Source organism: Notechis scutatus, chromosome 1 (genome assembly GCF_049901735.1).
Source record: "Notechis scutatus isolate UNSWTSFEM ecotype Mainland chromosome 1, rNotScu1.2, whole genome shotgun sequence".
NCBI classification, from domain to species: domain Eukaryota; kingdom Metazoa; phylum Chordata; class Lepidosauria; order Squamata; family Elapidae; genus Notechis; species Notechis scutatus.
In genome coordinates, this window is record NC_142009.1 from 248,513,974 (window position 1) to 248,532,018 (window position 18,045).

Here is an 18,045-nt window from a genome sequence, read left to right on the forward strand (position 1 = left end):
GGTTGCTCCTCTTCCTCACAAAGAGATTGCAAGACAGTTATCTCTGGCGATCGCGGTGGGTGGGGTGGTAATAGTGAAATTGGGAGACAGGGGAATTAATTCATATTTGTTCCAGCTGCAAATGAAGTCTTTCAAAGTTTGTGCACCTCCCTTGCTACCTATTTTCAGAAATTATCTTTTACCTACTTTAAACAAATTAAGACACCTACAGGTGTCAAGGCTGGAAGTACTGGGTGAGTGCTTTCAATCTTCAATATAAGAATATAAAGGTTTATTTTTATAATAATTAAGAACTTAAACAGCTGAAAGGAAGACAAAGTTTTGGCTACAGAAAATTTTAAGGGGTCAGAAAATTCTGGAGTTTTGGACTTTAAACATTAAGACTCTGAGATTATTTTTTTTAAATGCTTGTGGGAAAGAAATTTTGCTTTTGAGATTGGACATATAAAAGACAAGTAATTTATAACAGAGTTTACACACATCTTTGAGGATCTGCATGGGGATCTGCATCTTGAATTTGAAGTCAGCTTTGTTGGGTCTTCTTGAGAACACTTGGTTCCCGGGTGAAGATGTTATAGAACAAGCTATGCAGCAAAATTAATTTTCTGAATAAGAATTTGTCACCAGATATTAAGAGAAGACTCGATAAGGCTCTACAAATTACAAAGAAAATATAAATGATAATCCCAAAGAACAATTGCAATAATTTCCTTTTGTTAGATTTACAAAAGAGGACTGTTTAAAAGGCTAAAGTAATTTGTAACCAGGATCAACAACCATTTGAATGGATTACTGAAAAAGACACCTGTAGAGAAGAAAAAAGTTGGTTTATTCGACTAAGGATAAAATGGGATACATCGTCATTTTGGGTGGCTCTTTCTGAATTTACTGATATTTTAAGTGGAAAAATATGGTACTGGATTTGCTCACATTTAAAATGATGTAAAGATTCTTTCCCTTATACCTACTTTAGGTAATCCTAAATTGATAGAAGTTAAATTGGCTTTGTATTTAATTGCTTTTTGAAAATTTAAAGTGAGAACTTGGTCCTTCTAAAGGAGCAAATATTTCTCTTTGTTACACTAAATGTTAGTCTTTTGTTTATATTAGGATATTAGGATTGCTTTAAATATACGAAATGTGGATGTGCTTACAGTCTAGAGATATGGAATGTATATTGTAGAGATAAGGTGCTTTCTGGAATGTGGTATGTTGGAGCTTGTTTTTTGTAAAGGAGAATTGGTGCCTTTCAAATGTGGGCTTTCTTTTATTTAGATTACATTAGGAGAGTGGAACCATTGTGTGGCTTTTAAATGTTATATATGATTCTGTTATACCTGAGGTATAGATATGGAATGTTTTGTTTGGATCTTTTACTGGTAACTGAATTGAAGAACGATGCTACTATATGACTTCCTAGGGCTAAGAGATAGGTTATGGGATGAAGAATCTTATATTTGTTAGCTAAGAGGAGGTGAAGAGATTGAAATTGTTTACACTTGTCATTATGGAAAGTCACCTTTTGGGGGAGGAGTTCTTTTCATACATTTGTCTTCCTTTTCCTTGCATTATTTTCTCTTTTTAAAGACTTCTGGTTTGTATTAGCTTTTATTTTGCTATTAAAAACAATATATATATATTTTAAATATCTCTCTTTAAGAGAAAAAGGATGGGCTTGTTCTTCAGATCAGATAGAAACGTTAGAGCAGAGCAGAGTTTAGTTCTGTAACTAAAGGCACAAGGCAGTTGCAGCTGGAAGCCAAACAAGATTGTCTATCAACATTTCCTTCCAACAAACAAAATGCAACAAAAGCCCCAAAGCTAACTCATAACTGCTTTCTTACCTTTTCCTGATTTGCAGTCAATAGGGATTCCATTCCTACTTTCAAACGCTGGACTTCTTGGTCTAAAAATGGAAACAATATTTGAACAGTGTGAATTATCCAAAATGGTATACAAAATGATTGATTTAGGGAACCATAATAGCTATTTCACCGTCATTGTCTCTCTTCCCATTTAAATGATATGCTGATAGCAAATAGTTCCTGAGTATCAGTTCCCAGGTTTAATCAGATGTGCATGTCTAAAAAAAAAAGGTAAAGGTTTTCCCTGTCCAATTGCTTCTGACTCTAGGGGGTGCTGCTCCTGTCTGTTTCCCAGGCAAGGAAGACAGTGTTGTCCGAAGATGCTTCTGCGGTCCTGTGGCCAGCATGATTATCCGCCAAGGCACATGGAACACTATTACCTTCCCACCAAAGCGGTACCAGTTATCTACTTGCATTTGCATGCTTTCAGACTGGTAGGTGGGGAGGAGCTTGCACAAGGTTGGGAATTCATCTGGCATGAACTGCCAACCTTCTAGTTGATAAGCCCAAAGTCTTAACCACCAGCCCATCATGCTCTCCTCCTGTACATATCTCTTAGAAGGTTTCAGTTGTTGTTCCTCTTCCTCACCCTTCTAGCACTGTTAGTGATGTTTTAAAAAGGAATGGCCTCGACTTTTTTTCCACAATTCTACCCTATAATAGCCTTCTTTTGGTGGAAGAGTGAAGCTTAGTCAGCTACATAAGGGAGGAGAATGTGGGGGAAAAATGGCACTATTTTTACACAACATTCAAGTTAATGAAATACAGCAGAAAATAAAAACACATATAAAAACACTTAGCCTAGAGTTGTACAACCAGTAAAAGATTCAAAGTATTGTATGTTTTAAGAATACACATAACTGTATCTGTGACTTTATATAGGCAGATTTCTATGGACTACGGAAACAGACAATTTAAAACCCAAAGTAATTGAGAGTAACTGACAAAAAAAATCCATCTCCTTAAAACTGCTTAAAACATCACTTGAAAAGACAAAGTTGCTTATAAATTTTGGATTTTGTTTTTCTTTCCCATTTCTAAGAATAACTGCCTCTTTCTACTTTACTAAATGGTATAAAAGTCCTTGGAAGAAAATCTAGTAATGCCATTCAAGAGAAAAATGGTAGCAACTGTTCCACTGTACTTTTCTCTTGAATCTGCTTAAGGGAATTTTAGGAAAAGTAAAGTCTTGTATTGCACCACATACTATATAACAACCTTTTGCTAGTCTTATTAAAATATAAGATTTTTGTCTCTGTGTTTTTTTTTAACGTAGGCTAACTTCACAGTCTTTTTCCAAACTGGATTGCAAGTATGCATGTTATCACTAGATGGCAGCTAAGAAAAATGAAAAACTCAATTTCTTTGCTAATAACTAGGGGCTGCCTATATTTCTTGCAGCCAGTTTGGCTGCCTTGTTTTAGTCTTTATGTAAAATCTTGATTTATATGTTGGATTTACTCTAAGGTGATTTACTGTAATAGAACAGCTCAGTTATCCTTCAAAGATAAAACATGGATAAATGACTCAAATATTATAAGTACTATTAACTGGATGGAAGATTCTTCACTGCAGATGTGAAATTGCTAGCATTTTAGGAAAACGATACAGCTGATGATGTAAAAATGATTTGATTATAATATCTGCCCAAACAATTCTGAATAATTTTAAGTGGACATTTCCCAAGTTCCAAATTTTTTTGTACAGTAATGCAAAATGATTCAATTTATTTAAGCTTCAAAGGAATAATCTGCAAAGATGGCAACGTGACACACAAGGAAAGTACAAAGAAAGAATGAGCGCTAGTTATGTACATTAGTCAGGTATGGAGGAAATATCATTGTTTAGAGATAATTTCATGCAGAAAATTTGGATTATTAATTCTAATGATTTATAAAGTTTTGTACAGTATATTGAGGAAGCAGAAGAATTAGTAATTATATATATATAAAGTTGAAAGAAAGACAAGGCCATACAAAATTGCATGCAATGTGCAGTAACCAGACAGAAAAAAATTGTGCATTTTTAAAGAGATTTTTTTTTAGGGTCAATTTGGTCTAGTGGTTAAGGCACCAGGCTACAAACTGGGAGATTGTGAGTTCCAGTGCTTCCTTAGCCAAGAAAGCCAACTATATGAACTTGGGCCAGTTACACTCTCTCAGTCCAAATCACCTCACGTTTGCTGTTGTGGGGAAAATAGCAGGAGGAAGCTATGTTGGATATGTTCATCGCCTCGAGTTATTCGTAAAAATAATAAAGGTGGGATACAAACAAAGAAACAAACAAACATTAATCTTCTAAAAGAGCCACAGTGTTGGGGCTAAATATTGAAGTACTGTAAAAGTACTTTATTAGACAAGTAAAATATTTTAAAATATCAATTTGTTTTTGTTTTTTGTACAAAACCATAAATGTCAGATGGGTACTCGAAATAAAAAGGAAAAAAGTGTGTAAGAACTGAAGTTAATTCAGTTCTATCATTTCTCTGCAAACCAATGGTGGTTTGCATTTTTTTTCAACTACCTAGTCTATCCTACAACCTTGGAGTCTACAATCCAATAAGCAGGTCTGCTGCTGCTTAAAAATCTGTCAAAATTGGTTGAGTATTGTGACCCACTGTAGAAAAGCACTTTAAAAGATCTTTATGGGTTAGAATTATATTTTATTAGATAAACCCACTAAAATCAACAACATGTAATTAATCGGTAGCATTTTAGTTACTCAAAATGTTAACTATAAAGAACTTATACTGTAATTTATTGACTTTGACAGAGCTTATTTTAAAGGGTTATCTAATTTCAGACTGAGATTTATTTTTTGACAGATAATACAAACAACAAAAATGCTATCTGCAACACAAATCTTATGGTACAAGTAGTCCTCATTTAACAATCATTTGTTCAGCAATTGTTTGAAGTTACAGGATGCTGAATGAATGGTACTTATAAGTCCCTGAAGTTACGGCCTTTACAGCACCCCACAGTTATGTCATTATTTATTGTTTATTTATTTTTTCATCCCATCTTTACTATTTATAGGTAACTCAAGGCAGCAAACATATATAATACTTCTACCTCCTCCTATTTCCCCTACAATAGCCATGTGGGGCTAAGATGAGAGAGAATAACTGGCCCAAAGCCATCAGTTGCCTGTTATGACCAGAGGAGCGTTTCAACTTCTCCCACCCACCTATCTCCCCATGGTGTCTGCCCTTTTGTCCACCCTGCAGGGACTCTTTGGTGGTGGTGGCAGTGTTGGGGCTAAAGTAGAGGCCTGAGACCTTTAGTAATCTCAGCTAGCCACTTGAGTTGTTCTCCAAATAGCACACACTATTTACACAATGCTACAGAAGGGCTCAGAAGCTTTCAAAAGGATTGCAAGAATGATGCAGGCTATTTGGAGAACAGTGCGAGTGAACCTCAGGACAAAGGCCTGGCCTGGCTGGCAGCTGCCTTGCCACGGAGATGAGCTAAGCAGGCCACATCAGCAGAGGGAGGAAGATGACAAAAGTCAGCAGTGTGTCTGTGGTGTGCAGAGTGGAAGGGTGGCCGGGGCTTTGTGCTGTAGGTCTGGGGTGGTTGGCCATGGCATGGAGTTGAGGAAGCACTCCTCAGCAATGGCACTAGGATTGAAATAGTAGCCCGAGGATGATGGCAGCTGGCTGAGACTGAAGGCCCTGGGCCTCTACTTCTGCCATAGTGCCACTGCTATGAAGTGTCGCTGTGCAAGATGGACAAAAGACAGAGATGAGATGGAGCTGAATGGGTGAAGCGAATTGAAAAGGAGGCAGAGGAGGCAGTCACTCCTTATTGAAACTTGAGGCTGGGAGGGACCAACCCAGGAAGTGGATCAGGGTGGGTCCTCGCTTAACAACTGGTGGGGTTTGGTTAGTGACAACAATAGAGACTACCAGGATTGTTGTTGCTAAATGATGTGGTTATCTGACATTGTATTTTACAATCACATCACTTAGTGACATAAATTCCGGTCCCAATTTCCACTGTGCCTGTGTTTAGATCAAATAGCTGTCTGGTTGCTTTCAATAGTGAGTTATTCACATATATTAACATTATGATTTAGCAGCAAAATATAAATTAATGTTCACTGCTGCAGAAATGCATTTTAGCTGAAATTTGTGTTTGAAAGGCAAGAAAGTGAAATCTCAGGGCTTACGTTTTTCTTTTAGCCTTTTCTTATACACTTCCTCTACAATTGGAAATGGAGAAAGTCAATGAAGAATGCAGGAAAAAACAGATGAGATAACTATATTCATTTCCATCGAGATATGCATCCAAAAAGAGAAATATATACTTGACATTTCTAATCTCTTTCCTATTTTCAAAGGGAGGTTAAGAATGTTTGTAAGGAGCTAAGCCACTTAAAATGCACAGGTCCTCTTTTTGGAATCCACAGACAATTCAAAAACAAGTGCATTTGCAAACATTTCTAGCAACTTTTAATCAATAGTCAAATCTAGTTTTTGACTATTTTTAGCCAATAGTCAAATCTAGTAAACGTGTGTTTAATGCAAAACATGCAACAACATTATGAATAAATAGAACTCCTATCCATTTAATAAGTAATCAATCCCTAGTGTGTCTCAGGACATCTTTGAAAAACATCTTAAAATATTCATTTATTTATGGTAAAGTACCACTAATTCAATTTTACTGCCCATAAATAGGAGAACAAGATTCAATCATCCACAGTTGATCTGGAAGGATAAAAGGCTGAATAATTAATGTACAACATTATGAAATATCAAGTGGGAAAGGGCCATGCACATAATTAGGTGCAACCCTTGACTCAGTGTAGGAATCCAAATAAGCATCTTTGACAGAACTTTCTACAATTTTTACTGAAACACAGCTAGTAAACATATATTTTGCTTGTGTGACTGATGTATAAGGCATTTTGGTAAATAATGGAAAGTATGAATAACACTTAATATTGCCCATTATTTTATATAATAATGAAATTAATTAAATTTATTAATTAATGAAATTAATGAACAAGTTTATCTCCAGAAAACTCTTAGCAGGAGTATATTCTTGCCTAACATAGAACAAGATTACAGTGGGAATTCCACCTAAATTGTTGAAAGCCAATTAAAACTGTGACACAATACATAAATAATGAAGCAGGGTATGGGAATGCAACTTTCATAACTTAATAAACGCAGAAATGCTGTATGGATAACTGAGAAAATCAGTTTTCATTCTCTTGGCACTGTGGCTATCTATTAGACACTTCATTTTAAATAACAACTATATATGATTCTTTAAAACATCTGGCAATAACAGAAATAAAGCACACAGCATTACCTCTCTCTGCAATTTCATTATTTGCTGATGTCCTAGAGATTTGACTCTGTAATCGTTCAATTTCTGAGTCTTTTAGAGCTAACTGTTCTTGAAGCTGTGCTATTTCAGCCTAAGGGAAAAAATAAATAATAATGTTATTTCTACCTTAACACTTTGCCAATCACTGTGAATTATTTACTTCAACAATATCAGAAACAAATCCCCCACCTGCTTTTATTTTTTAGAGGATTGGAAGACCAGATAATGGATATGATCCTACACCTATCCTGGTTTTACATAGCATGAGCTATTGCTTTAATTAAAAGGTAGGGATTGTTTGGCTATAGAAGTTTCAAGAGAGGAATGGCTTTTGTGTTCAGATTTCAGAACAATTGTCTGTTAGTCTAGAAAAGAGGTTCTCAAACTCTTCAACTCAATAACCCTTAATGAAGTTTCAGATTGTTCACTGACCTTCAAGCACTTATTATATGAACATAATTTAATAAATCTACTAATAGTCCTACAAATAATAATAAAACAGCAATAATAATGGATATTATAGTCCCACTGATCGCTTTGCAGAATCTTGGTTTAGAGTCTGGGGAGGTAGATTGCATACAAATTATTGTACACATATATGTACCTTTTTTGACATGTTCTCTATTTTTATCACATTTCTTAGGATTTAACTTCTAGCAGCTAGCAATTTCAAACAGCAAACAAATGTTCATGATAACAGTGTGAAGTGACTGAAATATTCTGTAAGATCGTTTTTCAGGAGCCAGTCTGCACAAAATGTTTTAGGATTTGTATATTCCCTTCCTTCTGATATTTCCCTACATCCCATAAAAGCATTCTTGTGAGAAAACTTAGAAACAAACAGAATCAAATGCACTATCACCTCCCTTTGGGTCACATGCCAGCGTAAACCAACACCAAACTCCAACCATTCTTGAAAGCACACCCCATTATCTTGTGATTTCTGGAAGATGCATGAAAATGGGATGTGCTCTCACGTGGCCTCCAGACCCTCCAAAAATCACATGAGACCAGGGTGTGCTTTCGCATTTGTGTGGTTTTTGAAGAATGCAGAGACTGCAAAAGAGCATTCTCTAAAGCCACTTCAAGAATGAAATCTCATGGGACTTGGAGTTGCCTCAGGTAGGCTGCAGGAGCCTGTCAACAAAAAGAGAATATTGCTTGAAGATAAGCAGAATGTGGCACTTAGGACTTAGTGTGATGGTAGTGGTAACAAGCAGCAGAGTCAAATTGGTTCAGATCTTCCCTGCAGCAAAGATGAAATGTTTCTCTATATTGGGTTGCTTACTTTAGTTGCTTTCAGTTTCCATTCATATTGAGTCCTTTCATTTTCTAGCTCTTCAACCTTAATTTTCAGGTGTTTGAGTTCCTGTAACAAATTCTGGAGAGAAGTGGGAGATAAAAAATGCTTCTTAATGACAGTGCATTTACAGTTCAATCATCTCTATATTAATCACATGTAAACATTATCAATGACAAATACATTCCATAGTTACATTTACAGTATGTTATGGTAAAATGACTTGACTAATAATATTAAAGATTTCAGTAGGGCAGTGTTTCTTAAAGTGTGAGTTTCTTAAAAGGGTAGTTCTAGGACCTCTGAGGGTCCCCTAAGAACCTCTCAAGGGTTAAAAAAAAAATCAAAATTATTTTACCAGTCTATGTCGAAAAATAATATTCTATCAAACAATTGTAAGAAGCAAATGCATCAATTTTAATTTTTAATACAATAAATATTGATAATTATAACCCATACAAGCAAAAGCTTTTTTAGGGCCCTCCATAATTTTTAAAAGTGAGACGGGGCCTTGAGAGAAAAAGGGTTTAAAAAACACTGCGGTAGACGAAGCAGAATCACACATTCTATTTTATGTGGCAGATACACTGTTTTATTTATAAGCCAGAAATTTCTATTCCTAATCTCTTTTCATTAATATCGGAGTTTGGTATTCTACAGATAGTCCCCAACTTATGAAAGTAATGGAGTTTGCCCATTCCATTCATAAACCATGAGTGTCATTAAAGCACCTGACCGGACCAGATTTTCCAGTTGTTAAGCAAAATTGTTGTTTGGCAATGGGTCATTTTTGCCAAAAAACAACGTAAATGCTGATTTTTGGCAAAAAACATCATTAGTCACAGTCCCATAATTGTGGGATGCTCCAAATGGCCATAAATGGGGGGCTAACTACCAAGTGCCTGAAACACATTCATATGATGGTGGAGGGGTCCACTACTGAAACTTTGTAAATGGATCATAAGCACCTTCTGGGGGGTCCATCATACTTTTGAACAATCACTAAGCAAGTCGTGGACTATCTGTATAAAATCACTTCAAATTCCATTTTTAGCTTTATTTACAAAAAGACAACTGTGGTCAACATAACATGCATTCTTCTGGAGTGAGATGGAAAAGTTAGGTCTTAAGTATCTCCTGAACCAGGGGAAGGGAATATATAGACTGGATCTATGTGGATAGAATATTCCCACACACCGAAACAGCAATAAAAATGTATTTCTTAGGTCCTGTTGTTCTCAGATAGATAGGACTTGGAAAAAGATCACCCTATTTGATCTAATCTGATGAGGAAAACAACATATATAATATTTTGGGTTAGTTTCTTTTAGCTTTGTTTTGTTTTCAATCTTTATTAACCACTTACTATGTTATATTTAATGTAAAGCAATGAGACAGATAGAGGTGGAGGCATTCCTTTAAAGAAATAGCAGCAGCAAAACAAATATGTCCAAAATGTGATCCTCCAAGTTTCAAAAATAACACTGCAACTTCAGTAAACCTGAGCTAATAATAAATCTTAAAACGAGCTTACATTAGGCATACCAGTGTCAGTCCTATCCTGTTGAATTCTACAAGCTTATCTAAAGTAGCTTTCAGTCTGACATATAAAGTGGTTTTGGTCAGAATGAAAGTTTATTCTACAAAACCAGATCTCCGGGAGATGTTTTTGCAGAATAAGCAATTAACTTTAAAGAGCTTTAGACGAAGAAAAAAATGACTGAGTTTTTATAGAGGCTCTGTCCCATTCATTTGATTCTCTTAAACAAAATATATAAAATAAATGAAATCAGATGCCTATAATTTAAATATATTTTAAGGTCATTGCCTTAAATGGAGGCCCATAGTCAGTAATGTTCTCATGTCCATCAAATAATAAGAGTTTGATGCACTATGATTATAGGTAAACCTTTAAAAATTACTTAATTGGTTTAATTAAACTTTAATTACTATAAAATGAATTAAAAGCAGATTATGTCTGAAATGATTTTTTTTGCTTTTTTGTTAATTATGCATTATTAAAACAGATTTACCAAACTAAGCAATTAGGTTCAATATTTCTCACCTACTTCTATAAATAAGATGAGTGGTTTCTTTAAATAAAAACATTATGAATTAATAAATAAGGATAAAAAGACCTAGTAAGTGCTTAACTAGACCTTAGAACAAGGGTTCCCAACCTGGGGTGTGAGACGATATTCCAGGGGGTGCGAGAAAAGTCCAGGTAAATAATAGGATATTGGCTATATGTTGGCATTTTTATTTATTATGCAATGGATTAACTTTGTTTTCATTTTAGAGTTAAGTATCGTTATTTAGTGGCCGTCACATACATAGCTGAAAAGATTCAATCCTACCATATATTTAACGCGTTCAGTAGTTCCTAAAGTCTAAATTTCAGGGGGTGCGAGGTTCGAGTGAAATTTCTTTAGGGGTGCGGGGCGAAAAAAAGGTTGGGAACCACTGCCTTAGAACATAGAATAACAAGGTTGGAAGGGACCCTGGAGGTCTTGTAGTCCAACTCCTGTTCGAGCAGGAGACCTTATTCCACTCCAGACAAATGTTTGTCTAATCTCTTCTTGAAAACTTCCTGTGGTGGAGCACCACCATTTCAAGGGGGCAAGCTGTTCCACTGATTAATTGTTCTTGCTGTCAGGAAATTTCTCCTTAGTTCTAGATTGGATCTCTCTTTAACAATCGTCTGCCCTTTACCTCTTGCCCTGCCCTCAGGCGCTTTGGCTAATAGGTCGACCCATCCTTCTCTGTGACAATCCCTCAAGTATGGAAGATAGCTATCATATCACCCCTAATCATTCTCTTCTATACTAGGAATATCTAATTCTCTCAATTGTGCATCATATGATTAAGCCTCCTGATCTCTTCACTGCTCTTTTCTGCAGTCTTTCTAGAGTCTCAACATCTTTTTTGAATCATGGTGACCAGAATTAGATGAGGTATTTCAAGTGTGGTCTCATTAGTACAGTATGGAGTGGTACTGTCTGTTCCTGTGATCTTGATGCTGTCTTTCTGTTAATGCAACCTAAGACTGCATTGACATTTTTGGCAGCTACAGAACACTACTGGCTCATATTCGCTAGGACTCTCTCTCACAGTTACTGCTGGCGAGCCAGATATTGCCTATTCTATACCTGTGCAATGCATTTCGTTTTTCTTGCCTATGTGTAGGTCCTTACTTTTCTAACCAGTGAATTGCATTTTTTTGGATGTGTTCAAGTCTTTCATGGTCTTTACAATTTGCAGCATGGTTCAGTTTTAATAACATACTTTGAGTTAAAATGTTCATATACGAACAAATTATATAATGAGTACAACATAGTCATAACATTATAATTCATAATTTGAAACTACTTACATATTGTAAAAATGGGTTTTACAAATATACATCCAAAGGTGGATCATCATTACAATTTTATATCAGAAATAGTCACTGTTATTTCAAGCATACTCTTCAGCTTTGACAAAATTCAGTTTCACAATATCCCTTTAAGTATAAGGTAGTGTTGTAGGAGATGAAACTGATTTACAACTGGGAGTCATGGCCTGTTACTGCCCCAGTTCCAGGACAAGACAACATTACTTTGTTATGAAACACAGCATTCTGTAAAAACAGCATCAATTCATGCCAAGTGGTCACAGCAAACTCTGATTAGTAATATTTAGTTTATTCCTCAGAAAAAAAAAAGGAAAATGTATAGATTCAGGCTAGCATTTGACCTTCATACTTCACACTGAAAGCATTTCTCCTGTGAAGGGAATTCTGTCACCCATTCAGTGCTGTTTTGAGAACCAACTGCCTCCACACTTGGTTTCCTATTGTGTGATTTTCTTCCCTGGATTTGATTATTAATCTCCAGTTGCAGTTTACACATCTGTTCTTGCAGGTCACTGATCAGGTTGACTACTGACTAAATAAGAGAGACAGAAAATGACATCTAGAGACAACATGAAATGAAGGCAAGAACATACTTTTTGGAGTGGGGGGCGGCGGAATGAGATACAATAGGCATTAAGGTGTGTTCTTTTGTGAAATAGTGAAAAGCGTAGGGATCATTCCACAGAACAGATCCCGTTAATGCTTAAAACCAGTGGTGTGTAAAACTGGTTCTGTAGGCGTGGCAGGGGAAGGATACTGTAAAATCTCCAGTCAGAGGTGGTATTTGCCGCTTCTCTGAACTACTCAAAATTTCCACTACCGGTTCTCCAGAACTGGTTAGAACCTGCTGAATACCACTTCTGCTTAAAACAACAACTTTTCCTTCTTAATCTTAAGAAGCTCAGATGACAAGTAAGATTGTAAGAGATAAAAAATAATGCTTTTGGAAGATTCAAAAACCCTTTGGCTTGATAAATGTTTCTAGCTCATTAAGAATATGTATCTGTGACTGATTTCCTCAACATCTGGCTGTGATCATATCAAACCAGTGCTTTTTCTGCCATATTATAGAAGGCAGGAAACCCTCTCTGCAAAACTTACATTTCTTAAAAGAATATAAAAAATGAACAGTAAAAAGAAATGGTGTTACCTATTAAGGCTAGGCAATTCTTTGGGATTCATCTGGGAAACCATCCCTCCAAAAACTTGAAAAGGGAACTTCACACCTATCTGTAATTCATTAAAGCATTTCTGTTTTTTTTTTTTTTAAAAAGAATCTCACAACCATAGCAAAAAACATTCCATTGCAGCTTTGTGATCCTGAAAACAGAAGTGGTTACTTTAATGAGTTGCAGATAAATATAACTGCTTATGCTATGTTTTGAAACTCTTCCAAAAAGTATCTGAAGCACTGACAGTCCTAATCCTATATTTTAAAATGTATCAAAGGCCTCATAGATCACAAGCTTTCATAAAATATTCCTAGGAATTTGCCTATTGTGGAATCTTATTAAATAGCAGTGTTCCCTTTGTTGTTTTTATGGCAACAATACAGAGATATATTATTAGTGGCTTCTTCTGGGATAGTGTTCAGTTTCACAATCCAGCCTATAGCCTGGGATTTCCCATTCAAATACTTTACTAGCTTTGACTCTGCTTATTCAGAGCCAACTAAGAACAATCAGATATTGCTACTGTTGTGACAGAATCGTGATAGTTCTTAAAAATCAATTATAAATGCAAGTATTCTTATGTTGATATCCATCAGAATCCACCAATTTTTCTTTTTAATGCCAGGTAGATTTTGTTCAAGAATAATGAATTGAAAGAATATCTTGCAAAGAACCTGGTGTTTTTTTTAAATCACAAAGATTCCGTGACAGAGACATTGAAAACATCCTCTGAAAATATAAAGCTACTTCCCAAATAAAAATAGAAGCATTAGATAGCCTTTGCTGAGTTCATGGAGCCAAGATAGATGAGAAAGTGTGGGTTTGGCATCAGGTTTAGCATCCCATAACCTCAGTTTATGCTTTAAGATTATGATACATATAAATACACACCACAGAGGCACTGTTAAACTCTCTATCAACATTGTATTTCATTTTTATATTTGATGATGTCAGCTCATGTAAAAGTTAGTTTTAAACTGTAAAACACTAATGCAGCATAGAATGGTAAAATCTAACTTTATGCGGAAGTAAACTATTGCTTTTGAGTGGCTCTGTGATTATATATAAATTTCCACCTTAACTTATTTGTTAAAAATAACAAAGGCAGGATCTAAATAAATATATCAGTATGCATAGATCAACTTTGTATGCATATAAAATTGCATCTTTAAATCCTATAAGAAAATCAATTCTAGACAAGGTATTCAAGAAATTAAAATTATAAGTCTCAAAACCCATGTTCTCAATCTTTTTTTCTTACAATATCAATTGAAAATATTTTAAACCAGAGTGTCTTTAAGTTTTGAGAAGAAATTCTGAAGGTATAATTTTGGAGAGAAAGCCCTCTCACTAAGCCAAAATTTAACTGCCACTGCAGATGGAGAGAGAAATACAGGTAATCTCTGACTTACAACCACAATTGGGAACAGAATTTCATTTGCTAAGCAAGCTGGCGAAGTGAATTATGCACGATTTTATTACTTTTATCACCATGGTTGTTAAGCAAACCTCTGCAGTTGTTAAAGTGAATCACATGGTTATTAAGCAAATCCAGCTTCTTCATTGGCTTTGCTTGTTGGAATCCGGTTGGGAGGGTCAACAAATGGCAACCAAATGACTCTGGGACCCTGCAACTCTTTTAAATACATGACGATTGTCAAGCACCCAAAGTATGATCGTGTGATTGTGGGGATGTGGTGACGGTCATATAAGCAAGGACCACTCATTAAACCTCTTTTTTCAATGCCGTGGTAATTCTGAACCATTGTTAAATGAATGGTTGTAAGTTGAGGACTACCTGTATATATTTTGCCACAGGCATTCATTTTCAAACTAGAAGCAATGGGATTGTGACAGGTTCCTTTCACTTAGCTGAAAGCAGATGCTCAACCCTTCCCTGCATCTATCTCTCAGTCAGGGTGGGCCACAGTCTTCACCACCCAATTCTTGTGTCAGAACTAAGTGCAAAAATTACAGCTTTGTTTTTCATGACATTTTGTTGCCATAGGAACTGTTTCACGGAGTATATAGAGCCGCATGATTTTGCTACTCTTCTTTCAATCTGTTTTTCTTTATTCCCCCGTCTGGGGAAAAAAAAACCCGTATGACATTGGTTTCATCTGGTTTCTAGTACCTGTGTCACTTCTTTTCAGAATTAAAATGGGAAACAGATTCAAGTTGAGTGGGAAAGAAGGGAAAGAGATGTCTCTGATTTAAGCCAATCTGTTATTTCTCCACAGAGCACTGTTTTCTGTGTGTGTCTTGACTGAAATAATAGAGATAAATCGAGGGGGATAATTTCATGTGTGCAGCATCAACCTGGATGCTGTCCAGCTCCAATCAATTTGGGGTGGCTCACAACTATAAAAGAATACAAAGAGAATACAAAAGAATACGAGCAGCAATTAGCCAGCTGTTTAAGGCTTTCCAGAATGAAACCAGGATGGGAGTTATATGGATTTCAAGGGGGGGGACTTTATTCCAGAGGACAACACTGCTACGCAGAAGACATGTTTCCAAGACCCACAAAGAAGACAACATTCAATGGAGGGGACCTACAACTCACCCATTGTGCCCGATCACACTGGACAGGCTGAAACAATTACAGATAGGAGGCCCCAAAGGATCTCCTCAAGAAAAAAAAACAGCAAGCTGCTTGATATGCAAGCTTCTTGATAGTTTCCTCACTGACTTTGCTTGCAGAAAACCAGCAAAAGGCAGTCACATAACTATGGGATGCTGCAACCATCGTAAGTATAAGCTGGCTGCCAAGTGCCTGGATCACTCTCGTGTGATTATGGGGTTCTACAGTGGCTGGAATTTGAGGATCAGTTTTAAGTACTACTTGTTCAGTGCTGTCACAATATCGTTACTGGTTACTGAATGAGTGATCATTAACTGAGGACCACCTATAGATGGGTACAGGTACAACAGTTGTATCCAACAAATACATACCAATGGGTCTACACCAACCGGTAGGAAGGTGATGAGTAATGTACTAGTTCAACATATTAATAAATTACTTGTATGGAGGGTTAGAAAATGTGAATGTCAAATCTGAAGATAACCCAAGAATGGGGCGGCTGGAAAATACTTTAGAGGATGCCAAAATTCAATAATACCTTGACAATATGCAGACAATATCTTCATTAAAAGCAGAAAATAGAAACAAACATCAATTCCAGTATGGATAAGCACAAAGTCTTACATTTTGTTAGATAAAATAAAGGCATAAATGTAAGAGCTAGCTCGGTCTAGTGGTAAAGGCACCAGGCTAGAAATCAGGAAACTCTAAGTTCTAGTGTTGCTTTAGGCATGAAAATCAGCTGGGTGATTTTAGGCCAGTCACTCTCTCTCAGCCCAACTCATTTCACAGAATAGTTGTTGTGGAGAGTATAGAAGGAGGAATGAACGTTGGATATGTTCACCACATTGATTTGTTTATAAAAGTAATAAAGGTGAGATTTAAAAAATCTAAAAAAAATGTTGGAGAGATACTGAACAGCAATAATGTGAAAACGATCTAGGTATCTTAGTGGATTATAAACTGAACATAAACCAATCAAGTTATGCAATTGCCAAAAAAAAGAAAAAGAAAAAAAAAGAGAGCAAATGCAATCCTAAGCTGCATCAACTGAAGTAAAGTCTAAAGTTTAAAAGAAGTGATTTCTCCTCTCTATTCTGAACTGGTCAAATGACACATAGAATTCTGCCTACAGTTCTGGGAACTGTATTTTAGGAAGTAGATTTGCAAACTGGAGTGTGTCTAGAAGAGAAAGTTCAAGGTGGTAAGGAGCCTTGATGGGAATACTTATGAAAAGACATTGGACATGCTCAGCTTGGAGCACAGGGAAGACTTCAGGGGGACATTTTAGCTGTCTGAGTATCTGAAGGGCTATCATGAAGACGAGGGGCAGAGTTATTCCAGGACAAGAAAGGGGTTTTAATTACATAAAAGTAATTTTGGTAGGAGTAAGTTTTAAACTGTAAAATCTGTTCAACACTGGAACAGATTACCCCAGGAAATGGTGGATTCTCATAAGATATGTTTATGAGCGGTCATCTCTAAGATGTAGTACTGGCCAGAAACTAGATAATCTCCTTTCTAATCCTTCCATTGTATGATTCGATGGTTTCTCACAACATGTCACTGTTTTGGGAACAACTACTCTGATGTTTCCCTTTAGTAGTTATAAGTCAATTTCACCAAGCCCCTAGTGTTCCATCAGGTCAACTTTTAAAAAGCAAGACAATGACTTACAGAAAATAAATATTTTTAAAGGAACATGTTTTTAAACAGGAACTTAAATTATTTAAGTTATGTTTAAAGTTCTTAAGCAAAAAAAAAAAAAGATTTTTACCAGTTCGAAACTGTTTGTTGATTATTGTAAATAAGTATGAAAAAGATGGGATGCCTCTACATATCATATTTATTTGTTTATTTAATTCAATTGAGGTATCATTTGACTCCAGCTGATTCTGGGCAGCTCACAATGTATTACCATAGAAATCCAATACATATCAAAACAAAATGGGATGGAGATACACACATACACACTAAGGGGCAGTTTGTAGACCAAGTGATCTATAATCAATAATTAGCTTAGTGACATTTAAGATTAAGGATGAAACTGCATCAGTTGCTTCTCTTAGTACTCTTTCCAAGTAGTTTTGCAAAACAATACAAGGGATAAATTTATGCAGGTGGTATATTCTGCCTGTACTGCCTCAGCAAAGGGATATAAAATTATGCTCAAACATGCTATACTTCTCTGGCTACTTTAAAATAGAGTTTTTCAGATAGCAATACATCTGTATGTTGCTCAGTATAATGCTGATAGAAGAAGGTACACACTATATAAGATAGAAATCAAGCTGGAAAGCTTTCTAACTGAACTGTAGAACTGATTACACAAATATGAATTTAATCTAGATCTGATCTTTTGATACTGATGTATGTAATTGATAACAC

At 35.9% G+C, this 18,045-nt stretch overlaps 1 protein-coding gene across 17 annotated transcripts in view; it reads right to left on the reverse strand.

The window, feature by feature from the left end:
• The window catches only part of PPFIBP2 (PPFIB scaffold protein 2), a 161,640-nt gene that overhangs the window by 45,646 nt on the left and 97,949 nt on the right, over positions 1-18,045 (reverse strand). For 10 of the 17 annotated variants that reach the window (XM_087951025.1, XM_087951014.1, XM_026664805.2 and 7 more), the window contains 4 exons: positions 8,496-8,588; positions 7,190-7,298; positions 6,039-6,071; positions 1,845-1,906 (listed from right to left, as the gene is read on the reverse strand). In XM_087951025.1, the coding sequence (XP_087807151.1) occupies positions 1,845-1,906; positions 6,039-6,071; positions 7,190-7,298; positions 8,496-8,588 (297 nt within the window). Of the gene's footprint in view, positions 1-1,844; positions 1,907-6,038; positions 6,072-7,189; positions 7,299-8,495; positions 8,589-12,250; positions 12,434-18,045 lie in introns of all 17 variants that reach the window. The other 7 variants (XM_087951015.1, XM_026664806.2, XM_087951013.1 and 4 more) reach the window with 2 other exon arrangements.